General features: G+C 42.8%; 1 protein-coding gene across 1 annotated transcript in view; it reads left to right on the forward strand.

The window, feature by feature from the left end:
• The window catches only part of LRIG2 (leucine rich repeats and immunoglobulin like domains 2), a 22032-nt gene extending 4607 nt beyond the window's left edge, over positions 1-17425 (forward strand). Inside the window, exons 5-18 of the mRNA XM_005429676.2 lie at positions 445-588; positions 719-862; positions 1632-1775; positions 2009-2152; positions 4299-4379; positions 5208-5279; positions 5417-5485; positions 6960-7123; positions 8361-8681; positions 9746-10027; positions 11254-11703; positions 12177-12326; positions 13212-13493; positions 14392-17425. Of these exons, the coding sequence (XP_005429733.1) occupies positions 445-588; positions 719-862; positions 1632-1775; positions 2009-2152; positions 4299-4379; positions 5208-5279; positions 5417-5485; positions 6960-7123; positions 8361-8681; positions 9746-10027; positions 11254-11703; positions 12177-12326; positions 13212-13493; positions 14392-14618 (2674 nt within the window). The 3' untranslated portion in view covers positions 14619-17425. The remainder of the gene's footprint in view (positions 1-444; positions 589-718; positions 863-1631; positions 1776-2008; positions 2153-4298; positions 4380-5207; positions 5280-5416; positions 5486-6959; positions 7124-8360; positions 8682-9745; positions 10028-11253; positions 11704-12176; positions 12327-13211; positions 13494-14391) is intronic.
• Positions 17426-18522: the final 1097 nt, after the last annotated feature.

Below are 18522 nucleotides of genomic sequence, written 5' to 3' on the forward strand. Positions count from 1 at the left end.
TTAAATTAGTGTCTTAAAGTTGACATCCTTACACAGCTTTGAGCTGGTAGCAGTGCTTAATGGAGCTACAGATGTCCTTGAAATAAAATAGTTTTCATACCAATTTGTATTGTATTTTCCCAAATAACATGGAAAACAGCAATTGCTGTTGTCAGAATGTAGGTACATAAGCCATCGGGGACAGGGAATAATTTCTGCCCTGTTTGAGTAGATCACTGTGGACATTGTGTGAACCGCTTCTAACTAAAGCATGGACATGCTGTAAAAATCAGCTCCTCACACCTATTCCTTTGGGAAAAAGGATTTAGCTTGGTGATTTAGATTTCTCATGTGACTTTGCAAGGGTCTTGGGTTCTGTTAATCAGTGGTTGCTCTGAGGTTCTTGTGCCATTGTGTTCATCAAATTCTCTGTGTTCTGAAAGACCTCCTTCCTTTCTTCCTTAGGAATCTGAGTAACAACAGAATAACTACTCTAGAAGCAGGTTGCCTTGATAACTTATCTAGCTCACTAATGGTGATAAAACTGAACAGAAATAGGATTAGTATGATTCCACCAAAGATCTTCAGATTGCCTCATGTGCAGTTTCTGTAAGTAACAGTCTTGAAAACATCCAAACAACATTTACAGCTGAGCTGTTAATCTCAGCATGTTCTTGACTTTCACACAGTGATGCTTGTTGCAAGGTGTCTTAATATTTGACTGTCATCTTTATGAAAGGGAACTGAAAAGGAACCGGATTAAAATAGTGGAAAGTCTTACATTCCAAGGATTGGAATCCTTAAAATCCTTGAAAATGCAGCGCAATGGGATTAGCAGACTAATGGATGGAGCATTCTTTGGCCTGGGTAATATAGAGGAATTGTGAGTATGCCTGGTTATGGAGTATTTTAGCATAAAGAAAATGGCTCTGGGTGGTTGTGTCCTGTACGGTTTCCCTTACATCAAGGCTGTGCTGAGATATTGACAAAATCATAGGAAAAGAGTTTTCCCATTATTTTTATGTCATGTCTGGTTACTTCAGAAGTGCTAAGATACATTTCCCCATTCCTGGAAGTGTTCAAGGCCAGGTAGAATAGGGCTGAATAGGTTGAATAGAGCAACCTGGTCTAGTGGAAGGTGTCCCTGCCCATGGCAGGGAGCTGGAATTGGAAGATCTTTGAGGTCCCTTCCAACACAAACCAGTCTTGTGATTCCTTTATATTGGTCCTCTTTCCAGCTTCTTCCTACATGTTGATCAAGAATGTTTGTCTCTGTAGTTGCTTTTTGCTGGTTTTTATTTGCAATCCCCATAACATGGGGTTGTTCTTTCCTCCGTGACTTTGACAGTGTGAACACAAGGATGTGTGATGCGATGTTAGCAAAAGACTTCTTTTTTAAGAAGTTATTTTTGAGAATAGAGACTATAGTTTTGTTTCTGCCACTCATCCCTGAAGCTGGTGTTTAGTTACTCAGTTCTTCATATACTTTAGTTGCTTTTTTAAAATTCAACAGGATTGAAAGAATAATGCATTTTGTGTTGTCTGAGGCTTAAAGTTAATAAATAATTTTGACATCCGTAAGGTGAAATTTTGTAAGTAGATGTTTCATTGATTATCTATTTGGCAAATGTTTTTTCCGTCTAATTCATTAGAGAACTGGAACATAATAACTTAACAGAAGTAAACAAGGGCTGGCTGTATGGGCTGCGGACATTGCAACAACTCTATGTTAGCCAGAATGCCATTACCAGGATCAGCCCAGATGCATGGGAATTCTGCCAAAGACTTGCTGAGCTGTAAGTCCTGGGCTACTATTTATTGGGGATTTTTGAAATGTTGCAGTTATTGATTGGCAAGAATGAATTACTGAAGGAAGTACTCAATTTCCTTGCTAGGCCCATGATGATGTTGTATTTTAATTATAAGTATTCTGTTAGAGAAATTAGAACACAATAGTTAATCAAGTCAGATAGTATCTTAATAATTAGTCCCCCTGCATGCCTTTAAAGTGTGTGTTGAATGTTTTCAGAGACTTGTCATACAATCAGCTCACTCGCCTCAAGGAATCTGCCTTTCTGGGACTTGGTTTATTGGAGAAGCTAAACCTGGGTGACAATCGCATTAATCACATTGCTGATGGTGTCTTTAGAGGTCTGACAAATCTTCAAACCTTGTAAGTACGGAAAACTTCAAACAGAAGTTTCAGTTTAGTGCTATTTTAGTTTAAGTGGAGCTTTTGGAAGTAGAGACAATGGATATTGCACTGTGGGAGCCTGAGATCATTGTTGGTGCTGTCCTGCCTGCAGGTGTGGAAGGGCTGATAATCTTTTGGCTTGCCAAGATGACAGAATTCCAGCCCAGCTAAAACAAGCCAACTGCTCAATTGCAGAGGTAGTAAGAAACAATGACTTGGTGACCTTGGGTGCTCAGATGTGTGTCCTGTGGCTTCTGAGAGGTGTGGGTACCTTGTGTATCCAGTTGTGGAGCAAATAGCCTGGAGCTCTTTATTCTAGAGGGTTTCCTTAGGTTTGGAACCTCAGAAAGCAAGGCCTGAACCTTTCTGTGTTGTAGAGGGTGTGGTTTAACCTATCTTGCTCATGTTCTGACCTCACAAACATAACAGGGGGTGTAGAGTTGCTTCTTGCTGTTTAAGGCACAGCTTTGCACTTGCCAGGATTTTTTCTGGCAGATCTTGGATATTTCTGAAGAGATCCAGTCCTGTCCCAAGTAGATCTGAACAGTTATAATTATCTTAAACAACAGTACTTGAGAAAGGAGTGAAAATTCATAACCCCTCTGTCACTTCATTAAATAAACGCTTAAATAAGCAAATTCACCAGAGAGATTCATGCAGTAAGTCATACTCTGTTAACCTTAATACAACCTTTTAATGAAATAATTAAACCTAATTTCTTAGATTTAGAGTAGCATGAAAATGAACAAGAGCAGATTAATTAGTAAGTTGTCCTGGGCTTTCAGGGGTGTCAACAGTGAGGGCCTGACCCTTTGCTTTGGGACTGGAATGTGCAGGATGGAGAGCAGGGATGATTAACAAGGCTCCAAGCATTAGTGCCCAGCCAGGCATGAGGAGCCAACTCCTCTCTCACACAATGAGGGGTTTTCTTTTGGGCTGCTCACTCATTTTGCTGAGTGGTCTGAGTAGTGGAGTGTAAAAATACCTCAAAAAATGAGAGATACCATGTGGTTTTAGTTCCATTGTTGATTGTGTGCTGGTTGTTTGGTGCTACAGCTGGTGTACATATTTCTGTGTGTGGTTTTAACAGGACTTCCATATTTCAGAGTAAGAAAAGTAAGAAAATTGTTGTTACCACTGATGATATCCTGGAGGTTGATCCCAGTCTCTTCCACAATGGTGTTCTACACAGTTTACAGTCTCACGTAATGGGAAAGTAGATCCTTCATTTTCCCCTCATTAGCACAGTGAAAGAGGTGCTTATATGAGTGGTATATACAGTTGCCTGTGTATGCAGCTAGATTTGTGTCAGTTGACTTGTTTGGAAGCTTCGTCTAGCTGTTTGTAGAATATCAGGTAAAACACAGGGCAGACTATTTTTTATTAGCGTGATTTCCTTTAAATACACTCCTCTCTATGCATGGTGGTATCAAAACAGCTGCTTTTGGCTCAGTCCATGCCATTCAGGCTAAAAATGCAAGTGAATTTATTTCATCTTCTTTCTGAAGAGCATTTAATCCTCTCCAAACTGTATTGCTCTATTGCTTTTGCTGTTCAGACCTTTCTTCTCCATGAGGGGCTGAAGTGCTATGCTGAGGTCAACCAGAAATACCATTAGCTGATAAAAAGATTTGTGAGCAGAATATCAACTTCATCTTGAAAAAGCCACCACGGTGTGCCTGGCAGGCCTACACTGTAGTCTGGGTGTAATTCCTTAATATGCTAATGCTGGTATAAGCCTGTTACTTGTGAAGGTTAATGCTGCTGGTGTATTGGTTAATTCTCTTACATGAACCAACTTGCTTCAAAAGCCTCTCCCAGCTCCTGGCATATAGTCCATCACATGAAAAGTACTGGTCAGACTGGGGCTTTCCTTAAATGCCACATCAAGAAGTTCTGCTGCGCAGTTTGTTTGTCATGCTTACTGCAGCACTTACCATGAAGTTTTCCCTTTTACCCCTCTGAAGTGAGAAATTTATTTCCTGACAAGTTTAGTTTTGTAAAAGATTTGAGACCTTCCAGGTGTGCCAGAGCCCCATAGCTGGCCTGTCTTCCCCAGCTCACCACTAGCCCTGGTTAGAATGATGTTCCAAGTCTTCTTTCTGAGAAATGTCTTCTCCTGCAGGGACTTGCGGAACAATGAGATCTCCTGGGCCATAGAAGATGCAAATGAAGCTTTTGTGGGACTCAGCAGGCTGGATAAACTGTATGTATTACAAATTAGGGGAGCAACAGCATTTCCCAGGCATGCAGAGAGGGAGAGTGCAAAATATTAAGTAATTGTCAGTCAATGACATGAGGTAGAAAGTCTTTCTCACAGTGTTTCCACTTGTGTGTAACAACCACTCGATGTAGTCCTGGGTTCCTTGTTCAGGGGCATCAGATCCATGTAGCACTGCATTTCCTTACAGCACCAATTTGATGAGATGAAGCATAAGTATTTGACTGCATTTATTATTGAATACCTCACTCCCTCTGTGTGGTGATTGTCATTTTTTGTGTTTCTTTGGTTTGGGTAAAAGTTACTACTTATCAAAAAAACAACCCCAAAATACAAAGTATTTTTGAGCAAATTTGAAACACTATTGCATTAACAAACTGCTTGATACTTAGACTGTGCACTTTTTATCCAGTGCCACGTGTTTTCTGGGAAGTTCCATCCTGTGTAGTTACAAACTTTGTTTATAACAAATAGCCTGGTGTGAGGGTGCGGTCCCAGAAGTTGTATGGTGGTAGCCGGTTGGTATTAGGAAGTTATTGCTCCATTCCCAAGTTCTACTTATTGCTCTTTCATCCTCCTGACTTAAATTATCTTCTGACACATTTCTGATCCAAATCTCTAAGTTAAAAATAGAAAAGAAGCCCTGTTCTCAGGAAAAATAGTTGAGCCTTTAAGCTAAAAAGAATAGTATTTAGTCCTGTATCTCAACTACCATTGAAAAAAATGTAGTTAAGCATCATAGGGTATTTCTTTTGGGTCTTGTTTCTGAACTCATATTGACATTCAGACTGGTTTCTGGGCCTTTATTTTCAGAATCTTGCAGGGAAACCAAATTAAGTCAATTACCAAAAAAGCATTCTCTGGTCTCGAAGGACTTGAACATCTGTAAGTATTTTAATTTGTAGAACTCCTAATTATTTGTCAACTTTGGTCTTGTGCTCTTTGTGAGATTTTCAAGTATTTAACTGAAGGCAGCATGAAATCACACTGACTCCTCATTGTACTCTTTGCTTAACTTACAGAGATTTAAGCAACAATGCAATAATGTCCATCCAAGAAAATGCCTTTGCCCAGGCTCAGCTGAAGGAGCTGTAAGTTCATAACAATTATTTAGAGATTCTTTACAAGCCCTACCTTGGAAAGAATTCTTCAGCCATTGTAGGGTTGTTTGAAGTTGTCTGAAGTGTGCCTGCTTTCATCATGAAATATTTGCAGCAATGCTGGTAAAATATCAACTCAAAGTTGGTAGCAGAATATTCAGATTTAAGGTTTGATAAAATCTTCAACTGTATTTCCTTATTTGCAATTAGGAGGAGTTAACTTTTTCTTGCAGTACTGAACCATTAAGCTTTTCCTATTCTGATTTTGCAGCAGGCTCAGTGCTGCATGTAGGCAGTGAACAAAACAAATAATTCATCAGGAATCTCTCAGGGGGATTAGCAAATCCTGGTCTTTTCTTCCTATTTTTGGGGGCTAGGGAAAGGCTTTAAAATTCACAGCTAGACAGTATTTTCTACGTGCTTAGCAGATGTTTAAGCTGATAGGGTCTCTTGTGGTCTTCAGACATCTGAAGTAGTATAATGTGAAATGACCTTCGCACCCAAGACTAATACTACTGTAATGCGGTCCTTTCTGTGAGATAAAGTCTCTGACTGTTGTAATCTGGTCTAAAACTGTTTACTACTCCATTAGTTAACCTTGGCCAGATGGACTTAGTCTGCAAGATCTGCTGCTGTGAGGAGACTATTTCAGGTATTAAAGTTGCGTTCTCTGATGTATTTTAAAAGTGATGAGTCATTGATATGTGCAGGCAAAGAGTAGGATGGAATCCTGGCTTGTTTGGCCTCTTTTCTCCCATGACTGGCTGCATCTTAGGCTAGATCACTTCTTATTAAATGCTAGACTGTCTCAAGTCAGTCAAACTCATATTTGGAGTATGGCAAATAAAACTCAGCCCCCATGTCCTGAAGTCAGTTCAGAGGTGGCGTCTGGCTCTCCAGCGAATGAGTAATAATACTTGGGAAACTTTGAAAGCAGATGGTAGGAAAGAAGAGACCCATCATTGCTTTCTGTTGGTAGGTTTTCTGTGGAGCAGAGAAAACGAGCTGCAGTTGATATCTGTATGAAACAAATCACTTTTGGCCTTAAATATTTATCCGCTGGCATTAAAATGAGAATTGAGGCTTTTGCTCATTTCATAATGGCAGTTGTGTTTAGTTTGAAACATGGAGCTGCACTGCAGTGTTGTGTTCTTTTAATTGCTTTAAAGAGGGATGAGATAATTGTAAAGACAGGCTTAGTGGTTTTGGGATTGTTTTTTAGAAGTTGAAACTCTGAGTTTATATTCTCCAGGGTTAAAATGAAATGTTAGATTTTAATTATGATATAGGGGGACTGATTCTAGCATAAATACTCAAGATTTTATAATGAATACCTGTAAGTATAAAATAATACTGTAAATATATGTCTGTATGTGTATGCTTTAAGATGCTTTGCTGTGTGAAATCACATGTATGCATGTGAAATAAACTTCACTCACCCTTTTGTTTTGCCCTGTTTCTGCAGAGTGTTGAACACAAGCAGTTTGCTTTGTGATTGCCAGTTGAAATGGCTGCCCCAGTGGCTCAGTGAGAACCATTTGCTGCAGGCTGTCAGTGTCAGCTGTGCTCACCCTGAGTGGTTGGCAGGACAAAGCCTTCTCAGTGTGGACCTTGATGACTTTGTTTGTGGTTTGTATTTTTAGTGACTTTTGATATAAAAAGCACAGTAACACAAGTTTTGTAGCTGAAATCAGGCTGTAGTTCTGGGGAGGTACTTGGTCCTGGCCATGGTGCCCATGTACATCCCTGAGTCTGCTGTATGTTTGGGGTTTAATTCTGCATCTTTTTGCTCTGTTTTATGGTGTTTGAGCACTGAAGTTAACCCGAAGGAGTAGTGCTGTTGGGCATTGTTATTTATTTAGCTTACTAGTAGGAAAGGATTATGCTTTCATTCTCCCTGCTTATGACTACTTTTAGCTTTGTAAGGTCTGTTTGACACTTTCTTCCTGCTCCTTGCCCGTACCAGCAGAATATTGCAGAATCATAAAATAGTTTGGGTTGGAAGGGACCTTAAAGATCATCCAGTTCCAACCCCTGCCATAGACAGGGACACTTTCCATGAGAACAGGTTGCACCAAGCCCTGCTCAACCTGGCCACGAGCTCTTCCAGGAATGGGACAGCCGCAGCTCTGGGCAAAATAGAGTAGTTCAGGCTCTGGCGCATTTTCTGGTGCTCCATAACTGTGATGTTTATGGTGGTCTGAAACTCTTTGCCCAGAGTCTGCGAGAAGCCTGTGGCAGACCTGATGTTTCCCTTTCCTGGTGAGCAAATTTATAACAGTTATTTGTGTATGTGCAATTCTTTCATTGCTTTGGTGGCAAAGGCTACAATAGTATTCATGTAGGTGCATGCATCAACCTCTCCGCTCCAGTACCACCACAGTGGCATCTGACAGAGCTCTGCATGTGCCTGTGGGAGTGTCTTGGCTGAATTTATGGATGTGGAAATCATTTTCATCGAGTGGGATGAGTTAGTGGAGTTCCAGCTTGTCATGCTTTGTGCTTGTGGAACTTCAGGGCTCTTCAGGGTATTTAAACTATCTGAAAGTAAGTCTCAGTCCTTCATAAAATGGTCTGGCTCTTCAGCTGAGCAGGATTTTTGAGTGTGATCTAAATATAGCAAGTTTCAGAAGTTGGACAAAAGGCAGGGCTGCTCAGCACCACATTTCTACACTGTTTTCAATGCTGATTCTTCTGCCTCCTTCACAGCTTGATTTCCAGCTCAAAATAGCTGAATTTGTGCCCCTCAAGCAGGACATCTGTTCCCAAAGTTTTGGTTTTGTTTGCATTCTTTCAAGTGAGTTTTCTTGCAGTATTAATTCAAGTTTAAGAGGAAAGTAGCTGATCTTCGTGCTTTTCTTTTCAGATAATTTCCCTAAACCACAGATCAGAGTGCACCCAGAGACCACGGTGGCCCTGCGAGGCACAAATGTGACCCTGATGTGCACTGCTGTGAGCAGCAGTGACTCCCCCATGGCCACGGCCTGGCGCAAAGACAGCGAGGTCCTCTATGATGCCGACGTTGAGAACTTTGCCAGGTACCAGCAGCAAAGTGGGGAGGTGCTGGAATACACCACTGTCCTGCACCTCTTCAATGTGAATTTCACTGATGAAGGGAAATACCAGTGCATTGTCACCAATCACTTTGGCTCCAATTATTCCAACAAAGCCAAGCTGACTGTCAATGGTAAGTGATAATGGTAAAAAAGGAGAAACACTCTGAACCTAAAACTCCATTTAGGTAGCTACAAGTCTATTTTTCACTAAAGCTGGCCCAAAATACTCTTGCAAATATCAATGGGATTTAGATGTATCACACATAATTTTATAAAGCTAGAAAGAGGTGATTTTTTTTTGTGGATGAAAAGCCTCTGTTCACTTTTTTGACAAGTGGCATTTATCTCCCATGCTTTATTAGAACACAATTAGTTGTTCATTTTGTTAATTGGAGGTGGAATTCTTTAAACTAAAAGCTCCCTCTACTGTCTTCTCAGAACTCAGCACCTTTCCCACATGTTTGTAAAACTGGGGAAGACTCATCAGAAAATAAGTGTTAAAAACTTTGAAAAGTCAAAAGTGAAGTTTTTTTTTTTATTTTTAGCCATCGTGATTGTTTCTTTTGAGGGAAGGGGAGGTAAGAAGACAATGTTCACATCAGTCAGCAGGCCACTGGTCCCCACAGTACCTCAGAGCAGAGGTGATGAGATGGAAGCTTGCCTTCCCTGTTAGCAGAGAAGAAAAGTGTGGCAAAGACTTTTCCCTTGATTCTTTCCATGAGAAATCATCTTCTTCCCTTCATCATCTTAGAGGAACTTAATGGCTTTAAACTGAAATAGGGTACGTTTGTATTGGATATTAGGAAGAAATTTCTCCCAGTGAGGTTGGCACAGGTTACCCAGAGCAGCTGTGGCTGCCCCATCCCTCTTAAGTGTTCAAGGCCAGGCTGGACAGGGCTTGGAGCAAGTTGGGAGAGTGGAAGGTGTCCTTGCCTTTGGGCATGTATTGTCTTAAGGATCTCTTCCAACTCAAAACTTTCTGTAGTTCTATGAACACTGCAGATTCTGTATTTAAATTTTGGGAGAAAAGCTCTTAAAAATAACCACTGAAAATTTGTGCAGTTCTTCAGAAGAATCTGTTGCTCTCTCTTACGGAGTGTTTCAGATATGTTTTCAAATTTCCTCTCTACTGGGGAACTTTTGCTGCATTTTACCTGATAATGAAAATGCTGAATTGATGTCCCCTTTGTTCCAGAGCTCCCTTCTTTCCTGAAAACTCCCATGGATCTCACTATCCGCACCGGGGCCATGGCCCGCCTGGAGTGTGCTGCTGAGGGCCACCCACCCCCACAGATCTCCTGGCAGAAAGATGGTGGCACAGACTTCCCTGCTGCAAGAGAGAGGAGGATGCATGTCATGCCTGAGGACGATGTGTTCTTCATTGCAAATGTGAAGATGGAAGACATGGGGATCTACAGCTGCATGGCCCAGAACATCGCAGGGGGACTGTCAGCCAATGCTACCCTGACTGTGCTGGGTAAGTGTGACTGGCCTGTACTGGCAGATGGATCCCTGCACAGCTGAGGTGGAAGTGTAGCTTAGCTATAAGTAGCAAGTTGAAATGGTGGAGAATGAAGTTAAAATACAAGGAGCAGCACTTGGTGTGATGTTTACACAATGAAGCTTTAGAACCTGAGTTGCAGAGCTGCCTGGTGGAGTTGGAGTTAGTGTGATCTTTGCAGGGAGCTGAGCGGCATATCTTAGTCCAGCAGTGTAGATCAGGCAAGTAATTTGTGTTGCTTTATAGCAAATTTTGTCACAGGTAACAAACTTGCCACAAAGAAGACCAGTGGGATCTTGGGATGCATGAGAAAGAGCATTGCCAGTAGGTCAGTGAGGTGATCCTGCCCCTCTGCTCAGCCCTAGTGAGGCACATCTGGAGTACTGTGTTCAGTTCTGAGCTCCTCAGGACAAGAGGGATGCAGAGTCCCTGGAGCAAGTCCAGCAGAGGCTACAGAGATGATGAAGGGACTGGAGCATCACTCTTAGAAGGAAATGGTGAATGGTTGGACTTGATAATCTTAGAGGCCTTTTCAAACCTAAATGATTTCATGATTCTGTGAAAGGCTTATGGAACTGGGCTTGTTCAACCTTGAGAAAAGATGGCAGAGAGGAGCCCTCATCAATGTGTGTCCGTGTCTGCAGGGAGGGGTCAGAGGATGGACCTGGCTCTGCTTGGTGCTGCTCAGCCATGGGACAAGAGGCCGTGGGCAGAAACTGATGCACAGCAAGCTCTGCATGAATGTGAGGAAGAACTTCTTTACTGTGCAGGGACAGGCTGCCCAGAGTGGAGTCTCCCTCGCTGGAGATGTTCCTGGATGCAATCCTGTCCCATGTACTCTGGGATAACCCTGCTTGAGCAGGGAGGTAGGACCAGATGACCCACTATGGTGCCTTCCCAGCTGACCCATCCTGTGAACTATGCTGAGTAATAATGGAAGGTCAGTTCCTTCCAGACTCTTAACATTATGGCCAAATTTAGAATTGGAGTGGCACAGGTTTCCCAAAGCAACTGCAGCTGCCCCATCCCAGGAAGTGCTCGAGATGCTTGGGTGGGGCTTGGAGCAACTTGGTCTAGTGGAAGGTGTCCCTGTGTATGGCAGGGGATGGGACAGGATGATCTTTGAGTTTCCTTCCAACCCAAACCATTATAGTTTTCCATGATACTTTAAAGTTATCTTACAATTTCACTTTTTGTCCCAGAAACTCCTTCCTTCATGAGGCCCCTGGAGGACAGGACAGTGACCCGAGGTGAAACTGCCGTCCTGCAGTGCATAGCTGGTGGCAGCCCTGCCCCTCGCCTGAACTGGACCAAGGACGATGGTCCCTTGACAGTCACCGAACGGCATTTCTTCGCTGCAGCAAATCAGCTCCTCATCATTGTGGATGCAGGACTGGAGGATGCTGGGAAGTACACATGCATCATGTCCAACACACTAGGCACTGAGCGTGGCCATATTTACCTAAATGTCCTGGCTTCCCCCAACTGTGATTCTTCCCAGAGTGCCATTGTCCATGAAGAGGATGGCTGGACAACAGTAGGGATTGTGATTATCGTTGTTGTGTGTTGTGTGGTGGGAACATCCTTGGTGTGGGTTATCGTCATCTACCACATGAGGAGAAAGAATGAGGACTACAGCATCACTAACACAGGTTAAGTGTCAAATCAACCATCTCTGGTCCTGTTTTTAGTCCAAAACACTTGAAATTTCTGGATTTGTTACAAATGAATAAGATTAAAGAACTGAAGATTTCCTTCTAAAATCCCTTCAGGGTTTTGCTCAAATTCCCCCATTTTAGAAGTTCTTTTAAATACCAGAAGTGTGCTAATTCTATTCCTTATACACTCAGTTTGCCCTACATTGAGGGAAAACAGTAAAGTTTGGAAGTAGATATTTGAATAAATTTAGAAATGTTTTCAGGGCCTGGAATAATAGGTGTAAAGTATCTTTCTGGCCCTGTCAGCTTTGAACTGGCTGTCTGGATTTGTAATTACTGAGGTAGAAAAACGATACCTACATGCAAGTTGAAATTCTGGATATTCTTGTTAATGTGGGGAATAGTGGTGGTAATACCTTGAAATCTTCACACTGTTTAATGTTGCCAATGTTAATTCTGCCTTGCAGAGGAGATGAACCTACCTGCTGACATTCCCAGCTACCTGTCCTCCCAAGGAACACTGTCTGAGCCTCAGGAAGGCTACAGTAGCTTGGAGGCAGGGAGCCATCAGCAGCTGATGCCTCCAGCTGGCAGCTACATGCACAAAGGCACAGATGGTAAGCAAAGGCCTCAGGTGTGTTGCCAGTGCCTCATCAGGATGCCAATGCACAGTCTCATCCTCACAGCTTAAGTGTCAAGATAGATCTTTATCCTGTTTCTTTCCTTTGGCATCTCAAGAGCCCAGGCAGAAGAGGTGGAAAATAGATTTTGCTTGGAAGATGACTAGCTGTGACTCCTATCCTTGGTATAAGGTTGGCTGGTTGGTTTGTTTGAAGGTTGGTTGGCTTGTTACAGTTATAACTGAAGGGTCTGCACTGTTTCCCTACCTTGTTTGGGCAATTTTCTGGATGTTCATGTCATTGAGCTACAGAGATGCCTTCTTTGTCATCAAAATGCTGAGGACTCATCACTCGTTATATAGGCTGGCTTGAAAATTGATCCTCAGTGTAAATTTTTCACACCCGTCCATGGTCCCTTCAGCCCAGTCCCACTGCACTAGAGTCTCTATGAGGAAGGAGTTGAGAAGCAGCTCATCTAAGTGACCGGTTTATCATCAGCTCTGATGTGTGTGGGCATGCAGGGGCAAGTGAGGTCCAAGCTGGATGTGGGCAGGTATCCCAGTTTAATCTCTAGGCTGTTTCACCCTGGTGCTCAAGCTGGCTGCACCTGCATTGAACTTTTTTGCCCATGAAATAGGGGAACATGTCTATGGTTCCCCTGGTCAGCTTCAGAAGGGGACTGCTGTGGAGAATTTGGATGGGGGAACCTGGGGGATTTCTCATGTGACCTCTCAAGCCAAGTACTCTGTTACTCCCTTAACTGTAAAAAGACCCTTCAATCTGTGCTGCTGTAATAAATGTTCATACCAGGACATAAAGCCTGTGGAAATCTGGCATCCTCATCCTTTTGAGAGTATTTTATTTTTCCATTGTGTTCATCAGGTGGTGCAGCACCATTAGTGATCTGCTCAGATTGTTATGACAATGCCAACATCTACTCCCGGACCCGAGAGTACTGTCCCTATACCTTCATCACCGAGGAGGACCCCCTGGATCAAACCCTCCCGAATCTCATGGTGCAGATGCCCAAGGAAACCTACACAGCACACACCCAGAATGAAACCAATGCTCTGGGTAATCTCTTAGCAGACAGAGATGTGCCCGTCTTCCTTGCCAACCATGACAAAAAAAGTGATAAGAAAATCTCTTCCCAGCAGATTATTGGTGAGTGTCCACTTTTCCTTTTGTTGCTTTGTATTCCCTAATAACTTTAGCTTTTGTTATGCTGCCCTTCACTATTGACAAACAGCTTCAAGTGCCAGTAGTTCGTGGAATAACTCACATGTTAAACCACTTGTTCTCCAAATGCCCATGTTGCATCAGCAAGCAACAGTTTGCATGCAGTACCTGAGACTGAAGAGGGTGATGTTAAAAAGATAGAATTTCTTAATTTGCAGGTTTAAGTTTGTGGAATGTGAGCCTTTGCTTATACTTCAAGGACATGTATTAACCAAAAGTTGGAGCTTCACGTAAGAAATTCAAATAGCCTTTCTGTTTGAGCTGGCCTGAAGTTCAAAGAACTCCCTAAAGTGGTTATTTTTCTGTTGACTTTCTTCCAGATCACCTTTTTAAAAATTCACACTGAAACTCTGTGTGTTCCTGGTTACTGTAAGAGATTGCTGGAAAAGGAGAGCATCTAGTAAAATATACTCTCAAAACCAGAGAAAATAATCTCAGAAGGATTGTAATTGCCGAGTCACAGAGCTCAAATATTTTTAAAATCTCAGTGTGATTGATCTCTGCTCTTTATGAGCAGTGACAGCACCTGAGGAACAGCTGGAGCTGCGTCAGGAATGGTTTGGATTGGGTATCGGGAAAAGGTCCTTCCTCCAGTGGGTGGTTGGGCACTGCCCAGGCTCCCCAGGGAATGGTCATGGCCCCAAGGCTGCCAGAGCTCAAAGAATGTTTGGACAACGCTCTTCAGGCACAGGGTGGAATTTGTTGGGGTGTCTGTGCAGGGCCAGGAGTTGGACTCCATGATCCTTGAGGGTCCCTTCCAACTTAGGATATTCCTTGATTCTATGAACTTGATTCTGTTTATCTTCTAATTTTTCTCCCTCAGAGCCCTTCCAGGTTCCTCTGTGGGGAGGCAGCAAAGACCTGGCTTGCTCTCACCCGCAGTTCCTGCACCATCCGTTGGCCCACGAGGCCCCACAGCCGCTCCGGAGCGACAGTATTGCCAACAGTGGCCGGGACCAGGCATCGCCCAGGCCCTGCCGGAGGCTGCGGGAGGAGAGTTTTGATTTTAACAGGACACGGAACATTCATGACCACAGTGAAACCACATAAAACAAAGCCTTGAAAGCAAATCCACGTTGACTGACTGTATTTACTACCTCAGTACTAACCCCAAGGCCAAAGATGCTTGTGTATGTGTCTGCAAGTACTAAAGAGTACTTGGAGGAGATGCCACATGCCCTTTTTTCTGCAATTTTTCCATTGGAAATGGGAATGTGCATCAGAGAACACATGGAAAATTAGTGCTATCTACAAAAATAACATTAAAACATGGATTGTGTGATGCTGGAAGCAGTCTTTGTGGTGGTGCATGTTTTGGGAAGCTCTGGAGAACGTGTGTAGCTATTTCAGTGTTTTGTCTGCTTGGAAACAAACCATCAGGGCCTCCTCATGGAATTCCCCTGGAACTGTAAGTGTAAAACTCTTGGCCAGCTTTTCCTTCCTTAGACTGTTGGCAGGTGTCTGTTGCCAGTCTGAATTTGGGGCTTGTTTTCTTCTATGAATAATGGACTCTAGTTGTAAATAAACTCGCATTTATAAATATTTTGTATACACTAAGCATATAAATGTGTTGACTGTAATGTAAATTATTTTTTATTATGCCAAAGTATGTATCATACTGTTAGTCTTGACAGCTGCATATCAAGCCATATGGGGAGCTTGGGGGGACTGAAAGCTTGTTTGTGAGGGAATAGAGCTGTCTTTGTTTTGAAAAGTGCATTTACTTATAGATATGTGGTAGAACTGTGATATTGATGAATTTCATTGTTGCCTACAACTGTGTGCCTGGCTGCAAGCTGATTCATTTCATGATAGTAGCAGAATTTCAAGGTTTTTCTAAGCTTTTATCTATAAAAAAACCCTTTGTATTGTATCTGCTGAGAGGGTCTCCAGCTGACAGTTCAGTGAATTTTTTTTCCTAGCTGACAGTTAAGTGAACTTTTAAAAAGAATGTGGTGATGAAAAGCATGAGGTAAATTGAGAGAGCACTTGATGAATACTTATTTCTTCTGCATAGCCAAAGGCATATGGAATTTAAAACACTGATCCTTTTCTGTTGTAAAATATCAGGCTACATTGTTGAACTAATAGTTCCCTTAAATCTTGGTGTGGTCAAAATATTTAAGTATTTGACTGGTGAGAAATTATACCATGCAGGCAACCCCTCACTACTGAAAGATCTTGCTGACACAAAGGAAGCTCAGACTCCATAGTTTCAGTGAGATGTGCCTGAGAAAATGAGGATGACAAATGACATTATAAAGGCTTCCTGGAAAGTTGTTCTTTTTGAGGGAAAATTCCCCTTTTTGTAGAATGTGTTGAAAGACTCCTCAGGGATGGGTTTTCAGCAGGTACATTCTGCTCTGTGGACACGCCTTTAGAGTGAGTTGCTTCCTTCCTGGTCACTACTGTCTGCTTTGGAGCTATAGGATTTGGACCCAAATAAAGCCATCTGTGTGATATTTTTATAAAGAAACCCCTTTTTGGCCCAGCTAAGTTGTAGGTATGTGAGAATTCCCATTGATCCATTCCTGGACTGAAAGGTTTGCGACTCAATTGTTAGGTGTAGTGGTGCAGAATCACAGCAGAATTTAGAGACTGAAGTATTTGAGTAAATGAGTGGGGAAACACTGGGATTAATGGTGCTTTTCCCATGGCTCTTTGGACAGGAATAACAGTCAAAACCTTGCAAATGAGTAAATATTTTTAAGGCCTCTTCCCATGCTCTCAAAGCCAGCATGGCTGCTTTGGTAGACAGCAGCTTTAGTGGAAAGGGGATGCAATTGTCCTTGACCTTTGGGTAAAATAGAGAGAAACACAGGTGTGTAAATTTTGGGATTCTGACAGGTGAAATCTTAATTTTTTTTTTATCAGTTCATTTCTTTCTGGTTTTATTTCCTCCAGACTTTTCCTTCCCAGGTAGCATTTAAGGCACAGTGCTTATTCTGAATCCAAAGTGCTCCCTGCTGCAGGGACCCAGCACTGTCAGTTTAAATCCAGACGAAAAAAGTCATGCCATGAAACTATAGCAGCAGCAAAGCCCTTATCATTTTGGGCTGCTCTCTCAGCCAGTAGTCACTCAGGCTACTGGGACAAGGTGCTGCTGGCATCCGTGATTCCCAGCAGTGGGAAAGCTGCGTCCCTGCTGCTGCTCTCTCATCGCCACTTGGCAAATGCTTATTCCTGTTTCTTTCATTCCTTTCTCGCTTTGTAGGAGCTGAGCTCACACATCTGTCACAGTGCAGCTGGCATCATCCAGACCCTGAGAGTACTTGGGGTACAACTCCCTGGAGCAAGAGAATTCGCTTTAGGTAGATGAGACCTGCTTGTCCTGGGTCAGGGCTTTAAAATCGCTACTGTCTGTACCAGGACTATGTTGGCTGTCAGAGAGTGCAGCTAAAGCTGCTCTGACTTCTGTGAGAGATTGGCCTATAAAAGCTGAATCCTGAATTAAGACATTTACATCCTTCCACGAGCATTTAAAATCTATAAGCTGGTTGTAAATAGCTGATGCTTGTAAGTAGGTGACACTTTGCTGCACTGTGGAAAAACTTCTTTGGTAGACTTGGAGGAGAAAATCATGTGTGTCTTGTTTCCCCTTTGCAGAGGGACAGAGTGGCCTTTCTTTTTTTCAGTAAAAACAAGCAATTGCCTCAATCAATGCCAAAGCACTACCGGTACAGGAACTGAAGGGGGTCAGAAGCAGCAAGAGCAAAGCTGCTTCTGTTCCCTCTTGCTATTTCCTATTGTCTATTTATATTTTTTTCACAGCAGAATGTACATTTTGTATAGCATATGTAATATATGTTTGTCCATTGTAACATATGTCCAAACAATAAAATGCTGTATACGTTGAACATTCAGTGTAACTCTGTTAGTTTGCAAATTGAGTAATTATATTTTGTCCTGTGGTATTTAATTTTCATAGGGGGGAAAAAATAGAGTAAACTTTGTGAACTGGACATGGTTCTGGGACTCTGAGATTTGGACAAGGTGACCTCTGGAGGGTGTTTGCATCTCAACCATTCTCTCATTCTGTGATTGTCATTTCAGTTTTCCTGCAGGAAGTACCTGTACCCTTTTTGGAAAATGGGGGAGGGGTGGTTCTTCTGTGGTAGTGTTAACTCTGTGCCAGGAGCCTTGCAGATCACTGTGCTCCCCACACTTTTCTCCTGATTTTCCAATGCTGCCCTCCTGTACTTTGGATCCTCTGAAAAGATGATTTTCTTTCTAGCAATGAACTGTCAGCACAAGTTGGTGGGAGCATCTCCCACATGCCAGCTGCAGGACATGCTGCTAGCCCAATCCCTCCTGAAAACCAGCATGAGCTTTTTATTCCTTTGAATAACTCCCTCTCTATCTCCCTGCATTCTTCTGCTGGTTCATGTTCTGATAAACACCTTTGTTTTCCTGTGCTCTGTCCTGTGTTCTTCACTATTGTACCTGTTCCCAGATCTTAGCACCGACTAGCTTTTCCCAGGTTAACTTGAGCTCCTGCAGCTGCTTCATCCCCGACTCCTGCTGACAGATGTTTACACCCAGGGAAAGGGCTCCCAAGACCTGCATGTGCCTTGTTCCCCCCACCCTAGACACCCTGACCTCCGTGCTTATTCTGGACTAGGACTTTGCACAAGGGCATGCAGTGTCAGGACAAGGGGGAAAGGCCTTAAGCTGATGAGGGAAGGTTTAGAGTAGATATTAGGAAGAAATTCTTCCCTGTAAGGGTGCTGAGGCCTTGGCACAGATTTTCCAGAGCAGCTGTGGCTGCCCCATCCCTTGAAGTGTCCAAGGCCAGGTTGGGCAGGACTTGGAGCAGCCTGGTCTACTGGAAGGTGTCCCTGCTCATGGGCAGGCGGTGGAACGAGATGAGGTTTTAGGTCCATTCCAACCTAAAACATTCCACGATTCTGTGATTTATCAGCTCACATTCCTGATAATCAGGGATTCCTTCAGC

This window comes from Geospiza fortis, unplaced genomic scaffold (genome assembly GCF_000277835.1).
Source record: "Geospiza fortis unplaced genomic scaffold, GeoFor_1.0 scaffold601, whole genome shotgun sequence".
Lineage (NCBI taxonomy): Eukaryota > Metazoa > Chordata > Aves > Passeriformes > Thraupidae > Geospiza > Geospiza fortis.